Source organism: Sesamum indicum, linkage group LG7 (assembly GCF_000512975.1).
Source record: "Sesamum indicum cultivar Zhongzhi No. 13 linkage group LG7, S_indicum_v1.0, whole genome shotgun sequence".
Taxonomy (NCBI): domain Eukaryota; kingdom Viridiplantae; phylum Streptophyta; class Magnoliopsida; order Lamiales; family Pedaliaceae; genus Sesamum; species Sesamum indicum.
This window is the reverse complement of record NC_026151.1, coordinates 8,405,930-8,422,417: the sequence shown is the minus strand read 5'-3', so window position 1 is coordinate 8,422,417 and position 16,488 is coordinate 8,405,930. Positions and strand designations below refer to the sequence as shown.

Here is a 16,488-nt window from a genome sequence, read left to right as displayed (position 1 = left end):
ATATATAAAACCAACCTGAAAAACTGGAAACTAGAAACATGAGAAAATATATCGTATGAAATCTCTAGCTCTACATTTGGATCGATGAATCTGAGTTATGGATCTTAAATCTAGTCATAAATCTTTTAATTTGTTTGGATTATTTGAAATTTAAAGGATTTCAAATCCTTTACGTCTAAATTTGAACTATGTTTTGTTGATATTGATAGATTTCCAATTCTTTTAATATGGAGTCATGTGAGAAATCCTTCCCTCAGGACCTCAAGTCCAAATTCATCAATCCAAATGTAGCCTAGGAGTGGGTTGGGTGGCATTATCAGTTTCAGAAGAGCTCTAGTGCAGGAGAATAATCACAATGAATTAATATTTGCAATAGTTCGAGGCTTGCATTTAATGAAAGCATTCATGTTTTCCCTTAAAGCAGATTTTAGGATGTGATCCCTTTCTCTTTGACAACCCAAACACTGAATTTGCTGTAACCATGCCAAATGAGTCAGGAACTTTCTGATGCTTCTAGAAACAGTTTCCCATGGGTTAACCAGCTTTAATTCCATTAAAAGCTACTGAATCGGGTAAAGCAGAGCTCCAATTCAAAACTTTTGGACATGAACCTAAGAATATATAAATCTTTCAGCATTAAATCATACAAATAAATATCTAACTGCAAAATAACATGAAATGGAGATTAACATTAGCATACTGTTAAGCTCGCAAAATGGTTCATGTATCTCAACTATTTCCAGCACCATTTGATGCATCTCTGGCTTCCAGATGTTTTATCCACAGTGCTTTCATTTTCATAAACACCAGGTTCAGGAAGGCACCGGCGACCATGTCATCGTGGACGTGAATTACCTGCCGTCATTCAAGGAAGTTCCTGATGATGTTGCCATACCTTCCTTTTGGAATGCTCTGAAGGAGAAGATAGTTTCAGGAAAGAGTAAACAAGCTAGAGATATCTCTTAGTTTTCTTATATATTTATATTTTTGTGACTGATTCAGCTTATGTAAACAAGGATTATTTGTTTCTTTTCCCATCTCTCAGCTGTTGCCTGACATTATGACATGTATGATCATGTAACCTTGTGTATTTATCTAACTGAAGGGCATTAACCTTATTTTGTTCACTAACATGTGATTTTAAGATAATCCATATCCGCTTTTGTTTCTCAAAGGAGATCTTCTAAATAAATGTCGTATGTATGTTGGTCATTTTTTAACACTCTTGGGACCGTACCCTCCATTTTGGCAGACTCATGGGTTTGCACATGATGGGGTGTGATCATTTCAGAACTCAACTTGGACTTTAGGAGTCACCAACAACTTTCCTAAACAGAAGGGACAAAGAATGCCAAGTCAGTCAAATAGATGATGTGATCTGTTGAGGAAAGTAAAAGGAGCAAGAGGGCAGCCAAGAGAATGTAGTGGTAATTTGACTACACTCTAAAACCAGATTGTCACTAACCAAGCAGTTGAAGACTCCACCATAATTGAAAGCACATTTTTGAGTTTCCCTTATCACTGAATATGCATGTCAGGTTCTGGAGTTCGAAGTACATAATATACATAGTTCTGCCGTTGGTCATGATGGCAGAAAATTTTACGTCATGTTCATGTTGCCTGAACACAGGCAAGCGAGATACCGTACATGTAAGGATCGACAAAAATCACTATGATGAGCTTCAGAGCATTTATCCCGAGCTCATTTCTTCTATTACCCTACTTTCTGCACTAGCTTGCTGCTTATTCAGTAGTTTCTGCAAGATAAAAAGACAAATGAACCATACGTTAGAGAGGGACCAATTGTGTTTTCATTGCAGAAATTCTAGTTTTGCAGGTTGTTCTTCAAAATACCTGACTGGTCTTCTAGCAGAGATGTACAGCCCATGGAATCAGTGTATTTATGATTTAGGTTCGCTCTTGTCTACCTGCACAAGAATTTCCAGATCGTTTGAGTTGTTTTTAGATCATTTTATGATCACTCAAGCATTGTTTGAAGTCTTTTATGTTGTTCTCAGGGACAGACCTTAGTATCTGTAAAAGCAGAGTTGTGAATTTGGGATGCTGCAAAAGTGCCACTTACAGAAACTGGCTCATGTTTTCATCACCAAAATCTCTCAATCTGTTCAGCTCTGGTAGAACGATCTTTCCAAGATCCAGCCTGTCTCTCCTCCTCAGCTCAGAACATTACAGAGCCAGTCTTGCAAAAGCCAAGGCCTCATCAACGTCGGACTTCACTCCAAAGCATGCCTGTTTGCTGATACACAGGATCGATATAGCAGAACGTTGCAGCAGCTGATGTCATCCAGTACTGTGTTACATCATCGGCTACGCTACGGATGGAGGGACGAGCCTTGCCAGACCGATGTCACTGATTTTGCTCACGTAGTTCTGGTCAAGCGGAATGTTTGCTGGTTTAAGGTCACGGTGGACTAATGGTTCCGGCTTTGTTTGGTGAAGAAAATGTAGGCATGTTGCGATCTCTGCAGCGATTCTGTATCAGAGTTGCCATGAAAGGGCACGTGTGTTGCCTCTCCTGAAGCGACAATCCTCCAGGCTGCTGTTGGCCATGTATTCGTAGACTAGACAACCGTGCTCTGGGCATGCTCCAAGCAGTAGCACCATATTGGGATGTCTCATGCAACTAAGCACTTCAACCTGCATTAGTTTATTCTCCAATGGTTTGTGAAGAGACACTCATTCTTGCATAGTGGACCAGTGTCCTCAAGTTATATGCAATACCAGCTTTGTTTAACCTTACCTCTTGATTAAATTGCGCTCTTCCTTGAGCAGCATCAAGCCGCAGGACCTTAACTGCAACCGGCATTTGATCAAGGTGACACTTATAAACAGGACCATAACCGCCTTCTCCAACTTACCTGGACCTCTGAGAAATACTGAGTTGCCTGTTCAATCTCATCAATGGAGTATCTTCTGTATCTCAATGATGATAAGCTGAATGCCTTCTCCTCCACCTCCTCAAGAGCTCTCATCTCAGCATTTACTCTCTTTTGGCACTCCAGTTCTGCTATTCTCTGAGCTGCTTGAGCACTCTTGATGGCTGCTCTGTACTTCGCCTTCTCATGTTCAATGGTCAGTTGTGCTGATTCCTTAGCCAGCCGAGATTCTTCTAGTCGTTGTTCTTCTTCCATCCTCCAACGATTGAGCTCCACAGCCTGTGTAAGTATCTATATTGCTAGAAATCATGCGGGATGATGCAAATTCTCAGAAACCATATGGTGTTTGGTCCTTTTACCTTCTGTTTTGCTGTTATAGCTTCCTTACAGGCAGTGCTATACATCTCCATAGTCCTCTGCAGCTCAAGCTTTAGCCATCTCATTTCAGCTTCCACATCATCCTGCATTTTTCAAGTGACATGTTGGAGCGGACATCAGCTATACAACTCCAGATGATGAGGCTTTTAATTTATAAAGGTAACTAGAATGACATCTGCTAGAAGTTAGTGTAATTACTGACTTTACCCTTTGGATTCTATAATTACAAGAATATAACAACATCAAACAAGCACAAAGATTGTAAAAATTAGCATGGTTCCGTCTCTTAAGAGTTAAGACATCTTTTGTCGTAAAGATAGGTAATGTCCTTACGCTTTCAACAGACGACAATGAAAAATCAGTGAAAGAAAATCCACTCCCCCTGTTGCCTGACCGCATTGATCCAAAGCTACTTGTGGTTGAGATTCGTGGCGTTCAACCTGAATCAAAGCTGTCGAAGAGTACCCTGGAAATGTGATCCACGCTTATCCTATCCGTGCTCGGCCTGTCTAAGCTCATGAATGAATCACTATCAGATTCAGAGAAATCACCAAGCAACTTCCAAGGGTACTCTCTTCCCCTTGAAAACGGTGACCTGCATAGTATTTTTATCGTCAGCCTGTGAGAAATAAGGTAACATGTATTACCAACATGACTGTCAATGTGCTCGAGCCAGCTTGCTGTTCTCAAGCCTACAGGCAACTTACTTGATTGGATTGTGTCATCAACTGCAGCCCTGTGCAGCGATGGTGTCTTTTCTCCACCTGCACAACAGAATTTCCGCATTAGGAAGTTGGCCGAATCACAGTGTGAACAGCTGTGGAAAAACAAAATGGAAGCATCACATGTCCTTAAACGAAGCCGAACTTTCCATACTTGGTGTGCTCTTGTTAAGTGCTTCAGGAGTTGAACTAGTACCTTTAGCCTGCTCCTCCATCTGCTGTACTTGAGTTTTCAGAGGCTATGTGAACAGTGCTGGACGAGAAGCATTCTTGACAGAGGAGATCTTCATCTTTGATATAACATAGACAGTGCAGAAGTCGGGTGCTCCTTTGATACGCTTGTAGGTACGTCTACCATCTTCAATCTTCTGCCCCACAAGAGCACTATTTACAAACTAGTCGAAAACGTGTTACAAAACAGTATTTGACCTATCTTGACGTTGATATAGATGTGGCATGAGAAGAAACACTAGAAAAAAAGTAGTGGGAGAATCACTTGATAAAGCCTTGATGTGAGGTGCCAAGAACCAGGTCTTCTATTGCAGCCTGGGAGACGTATTCTGTTATCGCCTTTGCTATGTCTATGTCCTCCAGAACCACATGAAAGCAATTTATCTGTTGAAAAAGAGTTGCATTTTGAGAAAAGAATAGAACGGAAGACCATCATATCCTTACATTGCTGAAAAATGCGTCAATGTTCAACCAGCATCTGACGAAGAATGAAAAAGGGGAATATCATCTGAGCTTACATCTCGCGAGTACAGAAGCAATGAAAGGTGAGGAGTAGCTCTTTTGTCCTCTTTTCCAGCACTTGTTTTTGAGCATATGCAGCTCCATCAACATTGCGAATGACAGAGTTGTTGCCGGCAGCATCAGCATAGTTAAATCAAAATCAAGGCATTCAGGACAGAACTCTAATGCAAGAAATTGTATCTTGCAGATGTTTGAACATAGATATCATCCAACATACATTACAAAGCACTGTTCCCTCCATCAGTTGCATGAAAAACAATCATATCTATGGTTTTAAGACACATCGCATGTTAGAGATAGATACATAACCACTCTATCAACTTTGGGAGAGACATGTTAAAGTGATCAAATTCTTAAAATGTACAAGACATCTTCATGTGACCTTAAATCAATTGGACATAGACCTTGTGCATTCAAAATGACTTGTTCTCGCTGGGCGCTCAACACAACATCACGAGAAATCATATCACATCAGCACAATATCATATTATTTACGTACGAGAAGCTGCAAACGACCTATGAACGTCATGAATGAGAATGACAGTCTGGCCTTTGGAGAGGAGATTCTCAATGGCCCATTTGAGTGCTTCTTGGCTATGCTTATCCCTCTCAATGGCTACTGCAACTAGCCCATTCCTCCCACCCCTTCTTGCTACATCAATCCCCCTGTTTGAACTTGAAAACCACATTTCTCGTTCATTCATATGTCTTGTGTTCTTTCTTGTTATGTGCAGGAGAAGTCAGTTGTTCTTGCTTTTTCTTTTTCTTTTCTTTTCTTTTCTTAATCTTTCTTTCATCTAAGTTTGGGAATTTTGTTGTTTGAGTCATGGAATCTCTCAGTTTTTGTAGTGGAAATAACTTGACATAAATGAAATAATTATTAAAATAATTCAGTCACACGCTTTATGTCATAGTAAAATTATTAAATTCATCTTAATTTTTTATCTTTTTAAAAAATTAATTTATATTTACTTTTGAAACAACTTCCGAATAAAAAGTCAATCTATTTTGTTGGAAAATAATTATAAGGGCAATCTAATTTTTTCAAAAATATTTCAATAGTTATTATTAAAAAAAAATGTTAAGTTTGTCTAAAAATTTAAAAAGAAAAAGTGGGTTGGACAGCAAAAACTAATTATCAAAAAATGAGGATTCAAATGCTAATTTTTTGTTTTCAAGGACCCAATATGTAAATTATTCCGAAGGTGCAAAGTGCAAATTCCCTTTTAGCCAATAATATATTGAGAAAACACGCCAACCGCGCGTCGATAATGGCCGCAGCTAAATCCTACCCGCCAACAACAAACAATAAATGCATTCATCGCCATTCTCACCACCCTAGCTTAGCTATCTCCGCCCCTCTCCGCCGCTAATTCCTTCCACCCCGGCGGATTCTGTCTACGGAGACCAGAAAAGAATGGCCAAGTACAAGCACCCAGTAGCGGAAGCAAACGAGACCAGCCCATTTGGGGAGGTGGGTGCCGAAGAATTCTACGCTCGCCACTCAGTAATCCACGCCTCCGACTACATCACCAGCAAGAAACTCAACCTCAGGCTCTTCACGCAGTGGTGGGCTCCGCAAGAACCCGCAGGGCCCCTGAAAGGCATCGTGTGCGTGGTGCACGGCTTCACCGGCGAGTCCAGCTGGTTCGTGCAGCTCACGGCCGTCCATTTGGCCAAACACGGCTTCGCCGTCTGCGCGATAGACCACATGGGCCACGGATTTTCGGAGGGGCTGGTCGCCCATTTGCCGGACATGAATCTCGTTGTGGATGAGTGTATTTTGTTCTTCAATGGGTTTCGTGCCAAGTATCCGCCGGATTTACCGGCGTTTCTGTATGCCGAGTCGCTGGGAGGAGCTATCGCTCTGCTTATCACGCTCCGCCGTGAAGGGCTTGTGCCGGAGAGGAGGTTTGATGGTGTCGTTCTGAACGGGGCGATGTGTGGGATCAGTGATAAGTTTAAGCCGCCATGGCCGCTGGAGCATTTCCTTGCCATTGCAGCGTTCTTGATTCCCACTTGGTGCGTGGTGCCTACACGCGGCTCCTTGCCTGATGTTTCCTTCAAGGTAAAAATTTCTTATTTGATGTGATTGTAGCAGTATAATCTTGTTCTTAGTTTGACTGACTGAGTTAGGATCCCTTGGAATTTGAATTCACCCTAATCTCATGAATTTATTTAGTTTAGCAAGAAAGCAAATATTTGTTTACTCCCCAATTTGAATTTTGCTACCAACTATTTGTGGCCAAATTTATGAGTAAATTATATTTCACCGATTGATCTTAGCAGAATTTGAAACTGTTCTTATGCTAAGAACCTGTTCTGTTATTCTTGAAAGTTCTTAGCTTATGTTTTCTTTCTGAAACAAAGGGAAGTGATGTATAACATTGATTGTTCTTGCACAAATGTGAAAATCAAAGAGCAATCCGTTGGTGTATTTGCGCAAGATATGTAACTAAAACAACGAAATGCATAAATTCTAGCCAGATTTTTCCAGCTATTGACTAGTAGTTTTATGAACAGCTAGTTGTTAACTTGCATTAATATTAGAAAGTGTTGAAACTACCATAGAACTACTATGATTAGGAGTCTTCATTTCGACATCTTTGCAAAGAAGTGTTTAATTGAAGTCATTTTGTAGTATTTTAGGAACACTGAACATGAATAAAGAATACAAGATTTTATAGCCCTTGAGTTCTTATCTGTCTTCTATTCTTTGACAATTTTTTTGGATGCATAATACATTTTGTCACTGGTGTTCTCTAAAAGGTGGAATGGAAGCGAAAATTGGCAATAGCAAGCCCCAGGAGGCCTTTGCAAAAGCCGCGTGCAGCCACAGCGCAGGAGCTGCTGAGAGTGTGCAGAGAGGTGCAGGGGAAGTTTGATGAAGTTGATGTGCCGTTTCTGATTGTGCACGGTGGTGATGATATTGTATGTGACCCAGCATGTGTAGAGGAGCTCTACAACCGTGCTGCTAGCAAAGATAAGACACTCAGAATCTATCCTGGAATGTGGCACCAGCTGGTGGGTGAGCCCGACGAAAATGTGGAGCTTGTGTTTGGGGACGTTGTCGACTGGCTCGTGACTAGGGCCGAGCGTCCAGTCTCTGCATCAGCATAGTGAAGCAAATGTTTCTGGACTTATTATTTTAAAACAAGTTGAGTTGGTGTTGATTATAATGTTGCATCAGACCAAACAGTATACTATACCTGGATGAATTATAAGTCTATAAGTTGTTCTTGTTCATGATCCATTCTGATTCATTGTCCAAGATTCCAAATCATACCCATCCATCCCTTGGTTTGAGTTGATTGGCGCCTTTTTTTTTTTTAAATTTGGTAAAATAATTTTATTTTGTTTTTTTCTATCAAACTATCTTATAAAAGTGAAGATGTATATCTTCACATGTATTAACATGTGAAGATATATAATAGTAATTTCGTCAGGCAAAAAATTCTATGGTCTATAATAAGTCAACGATAAATCAATTGGGAATAAATATGGATTTTCATTCAACTTTTTTTGTTAATATAAACAAATTCAGTGTCTTTTGACTAAAGACGAGATTTATAAACAAACGTAAGAAGTATTAGATATAATTTCTCAAATTACAGGGCTCCACGTATAATTACAACAAACATAACGAGAGAGCGGTGTAATTATTCCTAATAAATGGTCATTAGCTTATTAGTGAAGTTGAAAAAATGTGTTTTCGATTTATAGTTCTACTTTTCAACGACTTACATTAAACTGATTTAAACGAAAAAATCATAACCAACTTTCTACCAATTTGTAGTCCTGTCTTTGTCATTGAAAGGGTTAGTTAGACAGGTTTTGCTACAAAACAATGTGTAATAAATAACGAATTTTTTCCTGATCTTTGGATCTTTTCAACTTAGAATTGGTCTACTCCTCTTCCAACATTTTAGGGGATGCTTCTTGCTTAATTATAGTTTCTTGAGAAATTCTCAACCATTTTGATGTATTTGATCCACAAGTATTATTTGATTATGCATGAATAACAGGTTGATACTGCTGAATCTCTCTATCTCTCTCTCTTGTTGTCATGGAAGATTTGTTTGGTCAAATCGAATGCAGAACAAAGTCGGATTCGATTGTGATGAGGATTTTGAGATCTGCAATGGATGAAGCTCATGAAAAGTTGCAGTCCGATGATGGACCTATTGAGTTCTTGCATGAGAGATCAACATTCTATGAACTTGCAGCTATCCTAGTGGAGGGTGGTTTGAGTATTGTTGAAGAGGAGACTGACATTCCTGAGAGCAGCTCTGATAAAATCCTGGCGGATTTGAAGGACATCCGGCACTGGCTGCAGGGCCGGATCCAAGATATGAAGCACCTCATAGTCGAGAAAGACAGGGAGTTGACGGAGAGGTTAGAGAATGAGTTAAAGCTTCGACGTGCACTAGAACTGAAAGATATGGAATTAGTTTATCTGCATGGGAAGCTCGAGCCTGGACGAACCAAGAACGATGACATCCATTATTTTCCAATGATCAATCAGGGAGTCCAGGGTGGGCCTTCAGAAGGGGATATCTTTAGATTGAAAACCTCAGTTGATCAGCAGCTGTGTAACATGAAACGGAAACTGGAGGATGAGAAAGAAAGATTGACCACTGAACGAAGGACGAGGAAGTCTCGTGTTTCTAGTCCTAATCTCAGCTTTGAATTCTTAGACCTGGAACGAAACGGTAGTCCTGTTTTCACAGAAGACGTAAATCCCAAGAGTGAGTTCGCAAGGCCTGATAAGAACATACTGATCAGGTGGATGAGTTCAGATATCGACATTTTGAAAGAAACTGTGGATCTTGCGTTCGGGAGAATGAAGATTGCGGAGGTGCTCCTGTTGGAGAAAGAATGGAGGTGGACTGTAGAGAAAGATGTAGAGTTGATTTTGGTGAAAGGCTTCATAAGCAATCTGCAAGGAAGTTTTGATGTAGAACTGAGGAAGAAAGTCGGCCTCTTGAACAATAATTGGTTCGACTTAATTAATGAGATAAGAGTCTTGTGCCATGAACTGAAAGATTTCTTTGCTAGAAATGATGTACATGAGAAAGTGAAAGGCCCAAGTGTACCGGGAAGTTTGAAGCGAACAAGCAGTGAGCCTTTACTGGATATTGTTTACATGGACAATCTGATTGAGGAGGATACTGAAGTTGAAAGAAGCCACCATGTGGCCAAAATGATCAAGAATCACGAGTTGATCATACGTAAACAGCGCCAGGAGTGGAATTGGCTGACAAGAGAAGTGCTCCAGAGAGAAGGGACATCGTCTTGCACCAAGAGAGACGAGGACAAAAATCGACTTGTGAGAAGAATTCAAGATGCTATCACAAGGTTGGACAATCTTACCAGAAGGAAGGGAAAGTTTGCTGATCAAACAGGTGTCAGTTGCAGAAAGTGCATTCAGAAGAAGACGGCGATCCCAAAGTCTAATTTAAAAAGAGCTAACAGAAGTCCGACTTCGGTTGAAAGCTTAGAAGAAGATATTGGAAAAGTTAAAGAAGAGAGAGACGGCTTGTGCTTTCAGATTACTGTAATAGAAGACACTTACCAGCTTCTTTTTCGCGGTATGGTGAGAGATATCAGTACTTTTTTGCATGCTGAGAAGACTGAAAAACTAATGAGGAGTCGTAGTGGTCGACTCTCACTTGGTAATTGTCCCTATGATCGTCATATAAACAGCACAGAAGAACGTGACGGGACTGTTGCTGAATTGGAAGGCTCAAGTTCGTCTCAGATGCTGCTGAATTTCGTGGAGAGCACGGTAAGGGAGGATTTATATGTCGTCTTTTTTCGTGAAACGGTTGAGCAGTGGAAGAAGAATTTTGTTCAAGAGTCCATAGGAAGCCTATTAAAGGAGGAGATTTACATGGTTTTGTTCAGAGAAATGTCTGAAGCATGGAAGTCAGAGAAAGATGCTTGTGCCTTTGAGAGTCTCATCAGGGAAGATATCTATGAGTTTGTCGTTAGTGAGGCTGTGAAAGATTCGTGCGTCCGGTTAACAGAATCAGAATCACTAAACCAGCTTGATTTTCAAGAACGTACCCCTCGTTCTAGGAGATTGGATGCTGATCAAGAAGGCACGCCTCGTTCTAGAAGATTGGATGCTGATCTAGAAGGCACTCCTCGTTCTAGGAGATTGGATGCTGATAGTTTTCAAGAAGGCACGCCACGTTCCAGGACTGATGGAGAGGAGAGCTTGATTCAGAAGCTCGATTCTTTGTTAAAATGCTTGGAAGCAGAGGAAGACCTGATGCTACAAGCGAATTCTGAAATAAAAGAACACAGTGTAAACAATAGCTTAGTGATCTTGAACTGCGAAGAGATGGATGAGCGGGACGCCATTGAGTGGCTGATAACTGATGATGAGAGTACGTTCGGTTCAGTGAGTGAGAAACTTGAGAGGGCTCTGCAGCAGTTATATACCAGCAAAGAATTGTTGGTGGAGTTGGAACAAAGTCTTGATGTACCCGACGACTCAAGCATTGAACATGAAGAAACTCGCTCGTTTCTTCAGCAAGAAGACGGTCAACTTAGCCCATCGGCCCCATCTGACACTGTTTTGGCAATCGTTATGCAATTTCAACTAGCAGTCGGTAACGTTGAGCACATGTTACATGAGAATCTAGAAAACAAATGTTTGAGGTAACTCGGATGAAGTTATATGCTACACTATGACATGAATTCATCGGCAATGTTTTGACTCTTAGTATGTAAATTCAGGCTGGACGTGTTGAAGCGTCAAGTCGATACACTAACAGAACCTGTGGCTTTGATCAGAACAAGAAAGTTTCTCTACAAGAAGGCTTTCATTTCAAGATGTCACAACCTGAAGTTAGCTGAAACTGAGGTATCTCCAACTTAACATGATGCCATGTCTTTTCTAGTCGTCTTGTTTTATTTCAAGCTTGTCATCACACTGGCAGTCGTCTTTCTATCCATTAACTTCCGGTAATAACTTCTAACTATGCAGGTCGACTTGCTTGGGGATCAAGTGGAGTCTCTTCTCTGCCTGCTCGAGACGATATACACTGAACTAAGTCGAAATGCAGCAGTCTTTTCAAGCTATTTTCAGGTAATTACTTCTTTTGCTAGTATGTGTCGTTGCGGGAAATTCGAGTTCAAACTCGATTGCACAAGAACAAGCCAACCACAGGCGCACTTGCCACGTGGTTGATTCGTTTTGAAAGAACAACGCCCTCGCATAGAATAGGTAGAGGTACATTACACTTATTATGTTATTGATCGCATTAAACCAAAATCGAGTTTGGACTAAAATTTTCCTATGTTGTCTCTGTCACTGATCATTTTATGACAGATTTGTATTAGTGCAGGTTTATGACATCTTGAAGTTGATCAAGAGAGAGTTACACAATGGGAGGTCTTGTCTTTAAATTGACTAATTTATAACCAAAAAAGATTAAGAAAATATCAACATACAGACAACAGTTAGAGAAATGTTGAGTGATAGATTAATGTAAAATTTTCATGAAGTAAACAACTACTCCATTTTCCTACAAGAATAGGACACAAATTCTTTTGATTTTGTCTGAGAAGATTCAGGCTACATTTGATAGACATCTATAATAAAAATACAATATAAGAATGCGACCTATGAAGCTAGATTACTACACTACAAAAAAAAATGAATTATTCCCTACGTTATAAATAACAACAATTTAAAAATTATAATAAATCAATACTATCTATTACAGTCGAATAAGATCAATGCAAAAACTTATGTTTTGACCATGGTTAATTAATATATGTCATGTTTTTTGTTATGACCAAATCATTTGCCATGATTTTTAGCAATGGTTAATGTTTTGGGCTCACCTGCGAAAACAATGACTAGTAGCCATGATAATATTAGTATTTATCATAATGCAATTTACTGTGGACTAAAAGTGCAATTTCCACATTGTTTTCATGTTCGAACAATTTACATTTTAACACAAGTTATCTTTTTATACTTTAATTGCTGTTTACTGTGGACTAAAAAAACAATAAACTATCCGAGTTTTAATTAATACTTTAATTGCTTATCAATTTCTTTTTATAATTACTTACTTTTGTAATATTTATTTAATTAAATTTATATCTTTTGCAATAATCTTAACGAAATCATAATTTTGGTTCATCATATTTGTTCAAATGAGTCATATAATATTTACTCAAAATGTGATTTAAATTTTGCTTAAATTGCAATGGGCTCCCAGAAGATTTTTTATAATAAAAATATTTCTGTTATTAAAAAATTATAAATATCTTTTTAAATCAATCGTCGTATGATAGACAATCATTAATTTTATGAAAATATTTATAATTTTTTAAATAATAAGGAATATATTTTTAACTGTGGCAAACTCTTGGAAGCCCTTTTTAATTTACTCTTTAAATTCTTAAAATATATTTAAAGGCAGAAACAGGGCACAGAATTATTTGATTTGATTTCTTTTCATAATTAGAATTTAGAAGTTTTTTATATTTAGAAATTAATTCAAAGAAAGAAGGGCAGGATAGGAATTTAAGGTTTTGTGGCTCTGGTAAAAGCATATTAATCTCTGGACGTAACTGAAGAGCGAAGAGCGAAGGCGAATTTCCAAAATCATATAAAACGGAAAGGTCTTCATCAATCGTTTTCTGTCCAGACCACCAAACTCCGATTTTGCAGTGCAGGTATGTGTTTCCACTTTCCTCCCACCCCAAACTCTTGATTTTTCTCTATAAAGTATAATGATGGTTGCTTGAGTGGGACTAACTGCTGTCTTTTGTTGCTTGTTTGATTTGACTGATTTTTACTTGTTTGAAGTGGTTTTAGTTGAAGGGTCACACTCCTTTCGTTGATCTGCCTCCAGGGTGAATTTTTCTTTTGTTTGTGTGTGTGATTTTGGTTTTTCTTTTAAGAAAATATATACGTGTATGGGAAATTGGTTGGAGTTTTCTTGACATTAGCTCCAAGAATCTTGGTTGTGGGATGTGGTGGGATTTGAACAGGAAGATCATTGCTTGGTTGAGTACATTGATTGTTCTGTTGTTGTTTCCAACTGGGATAATTTAGTACTTGTTCTTGAGTAGCAAAAAGATTGAATCTTGGATGAGATTTTTGGTTGAAACAGTGTTGTGGTCTGATCAGACATGAGCATTTAAACGTATTTGATTGGAAAGGGATTAACCATGGATGGAACACTTCCCGTGAAGGTTATAATATAACTAAATTCCTACTCAAAGTTACAATCATGGGGTTCAAAGCTCGACCGGTAATTCTTGAATACCCAACTATGAGTAGTACATTGAGGTGCCATTCTACTTGCTGAGAAGGATAGAACAATTACACGTGATGGTAGTTCTTTAGTTGGTCATTTTAGTTCTTCTATGATGCATGGAAGTTTCAGCCCTCTCTCCGCCTCTTGAGTATAAGCTTATGCTTTGGAACGGGGTTCCCCTTTAGGCATCTCTAATGTGAAAGCGAAAAAATTCTAGTCCCATTTTCTAATTTTGTCAAAGAATAAGCATGTTGGATTAATACGTCAATGTAGGTTTTTCGGTTTCAAATGAGTTTTCAACCTTTTTGCTTTGAAGATAAAACTAGTGCCAAAATTTCAGCCGATTCAGTTAGCAACTACATAACATTTGTATCAGGTAGACACCTGGGCAATTGACATTGAAAATATCCTAAACATGTGGAAACCATATTCAGATGGTTGAGTCGGTAAGTTCTGGGGAAGAGTGCTAAATATCTAAAAAAACAAGCATGCGTAAGACACTAAAGATTTGTTTGGTAGGAAGATATGGAAGGGGGACGTGAGGGGTTGTAGGAGGTCATGCATCTTTTGTCAGTATACAATTTTCAATTTCTCCTTTATATTGGAGTTCAACTTTTGGTTTGCTCTAACGTTAATCCGTCTTGCAGAAAATTAAATAAAATTTCGAGGCATAAATCAGTTTGTACTTTTGAGTTTTGACAAAGACCACCTTTTGATGTGTTACCAGGCTACCTTGAGCAGAATTACAATTTTACCTCTTGATTGACCAATATTACTTATGTACTCAGAAACAAAATTGAAAGGTATTCTTCATATCATATAACATATTCAAACATTAGGACTTCAGGAAACAGGAAAAAACTTCTTTTTTCCTTGTTTTAGACCTTAAAGATGTAATGCAGATAAATTTATAACACTATATTTATCATGAATCTAAAGTCAAGCAAGCATTCAATATCATATGGGTGTTGGAATTTACTCCCCTATAAGCCCTATGTTCTCTGTTTTGTTAATATTGTCGTTTATCAGTGCATGTCTGCTTCTATATATCAGTATGGCAGCCAGCACTAGCCAGAACGGAATCCAACTCTTGTTAGCTGCGGAGCAAGAAGCTCAATACATTGTCAATGCTGCTAGAACTGGTGATCACTCTTTCTATAGCAAAGAACATGTCTTCATTTTCTCCATTTATACTTTGAAAAAGAACGCTACCTCTTTCCATGAAGAAACAAATAAGAAACTAATGCCCACCTCTAGTATCAGTTTGTGTTTGTTAAGGATGTGGTTGGCATCAGAATTGAGATGTCCATTCAATTTCCAAAGTATATACTGCCCACTCCAATTCAACTTTATGTTTTGGTGTAGAGATTTAAAAAGGCTCGAGCTTCATCCTCAAGATGTGGGGCTTTCATGTAGTCTAGCTAATATATTACACTAACTTGAAAATGTAATGTGAAACCTTTTCATAATTGACAACGGTTTATATGCACTCTATTCACAATAATAAAATTTGCATGGAATGGTTTCTTGCAAATAATAGATTTCCTTTTGGTTTCCTGTGCAGCAAAACAAGCCAGGCTGAAGCAGGCAAAAGAAGAGGCTGAGAAGGAAATTGCTGAATTCCGTGCTCAAATGGAAGCTGAGTTTCAGAGGAAGGTTGCGGAGGTAAGAGTTTAAGTTTAAGTAAGGAGGGCAAACTATGCAGGTCATTTACGATACTCGCATCGGACAAGCATAGTTAGTCAAAGTTATTTTTGGGATAATTAGATTTATACCCCTTAGTTATGGCCAAACCGCAAAGAAACACCCGCTACTGTCTGAACAATTACCCCTTGATGCCTTCGGTCTATGTTTGTGTTACACTCACACCATTGTTAGTGATGTTTCCATTATACTAACTTCTCAATGTAATAAAATGTTACTGACATGGCAAATAAGTGTGATTATCTAAACCATGGGGGCAATTTATGTAATTTGCCTATAATTATAGAGGGGTTGTTACTGTAATTATTCCTTATCTTATTTGGATAATTACACTCCTTTTCCCTGGGGTTTGGTGTAATTACATGTTGACCTCCTGTAGTTTGAAAATTACATATGATACCTCTAAGATTTGCTCTTATCTAACAAGTAGGTCCCTCCGTTAGTCAAAATTTACCAAATTTCTTGATATTGACAAAACAAAAATGAAAGTTGATATTTACCCTCGATTGACTTATAACTGACTTATGCAGGTCAAACAATTTTTTTCAGATGAAATTTACCCTTATAACGGCGAAGACTTCACATGCATTAACTTGTGAACTGTGAAGAGGTATAAGAGTAATTTGATCATAAAAAGATTTATTTGACTTACAACAAATTAGTAATAAATTAATGGGGGATAAATAAGATAATTATCCATTTGTTTTGCCCGTTAATATCAACAATTTCTTGAATTTTAATTAA

At 38.5% G+C, this 16,488-nt stretch overlaps 4 protein-coding genes, 1 long non-coding RNA gene and 1 pseudogene across 6 annotated transcripts in view; 5 read left to right on the top strand and 1 right to left on the bottom strand.

Moving 5' to 3' along the window:
• Positions 1 to 1,127, top strand: part of LOC105166633 (inositol 1,3,4-trisphosphate 5/6-kinase 4) — a 9,171-nt gene extending 8,044 nt beyond the window's left edge. Inside the window, exon 13 of the mRNA XM_011086065.2 lies at positions 811 to 1,127. Coding sequence (XP_011084367.1) covers positions 811 to 966 — 156 coding nt within the window. The 3' untranslated portion in view covers positions 967 to 1,127. The remainder of the gene's footprint in view (positions 1 to 810) is intronic.
• On the bottom strand, positions 2,031 to 3,364 carry LOC105166631 (annotated as a pseudogene).
• Positions 3,459 to 5,137, top strand: LOC105166632. Its single transcript, XR_002287458.1, has 3 exons — positions 3,459 to 3,908; positions 4,010 to 4,342; positions 4,447 to 5,137. It is a non-coding gene; the product is annotated as an uncharacterized LOC105166632 (long non-coding RNA).
• LOC105166630 (caffeoylshikimate esterase) lies at positions 6,010 to 8,003 on the top strand. The gene is made up of 2 exons (XM_011086063.2): positions 6,010 to 6,818; positions 7,520 to 8,003. Exons 1-2 carry the CDS (start codon positions 6,168 to 6,170, stop codon positions 7,868 to 7,870), a joined length of 1,002 nt encoding a protein of 333 aa, XP_011084365.1. The 5' UTR covers positions 6,010 to 6,167; the 3' UTR covers positions 7,871 to 8,003.
• Positions 8,817 to 12,296, top strand: LOC105166656 (WPP domain-associated protein). Its single transcript, XM_011086095.2, has 4 exons — positions 8,817 to 11,419; positions 11,498 to 11,624; positions 11,748 to 11,849; positions 12,109 to 12,296. The coding sequence occupies exons 1-4, from the start codon at positions 8,817 to 8,819 to the stop codon at positions 12,166 to 12,168; spliced, it is 2,892 nt and encodes a 963-aa protein (XP_011084397.1). The 3' UTR covers positions 12,169 to 12,296.
• LOC105166628 (V-type proton ATPase subunit G 1) overlaps positions 13,309 to 16,488 on the top strand; it is a 3,999-nt gene continuing 819 nt past the window's right edge. Inside the window, exons 1-3 of one of the 2 annotated variants that reach the window (XM_011086060.2) lie at positions 13,309 to 13,453; positions 15,070 to 15,182; positions 15,605 to 15,705. In XM_011086060.2, the coding sequence (XP_011084362.1) occupies positions 15,095 to 15,182; positions 15,605 to 15,705 (189 nt within the window). In that variant the 5' untranslated portion in view covers positions 13,309 to 13,453; positions 15,070 to 15,094. The remainder of the gene's footprint in view (positions 13,454 to 15,069; positions 15,183 to 15,604; positions 15,706 to 16,488) is intronic. The other variant, XM_011086061.2, reaches the window with a different exon arrangement.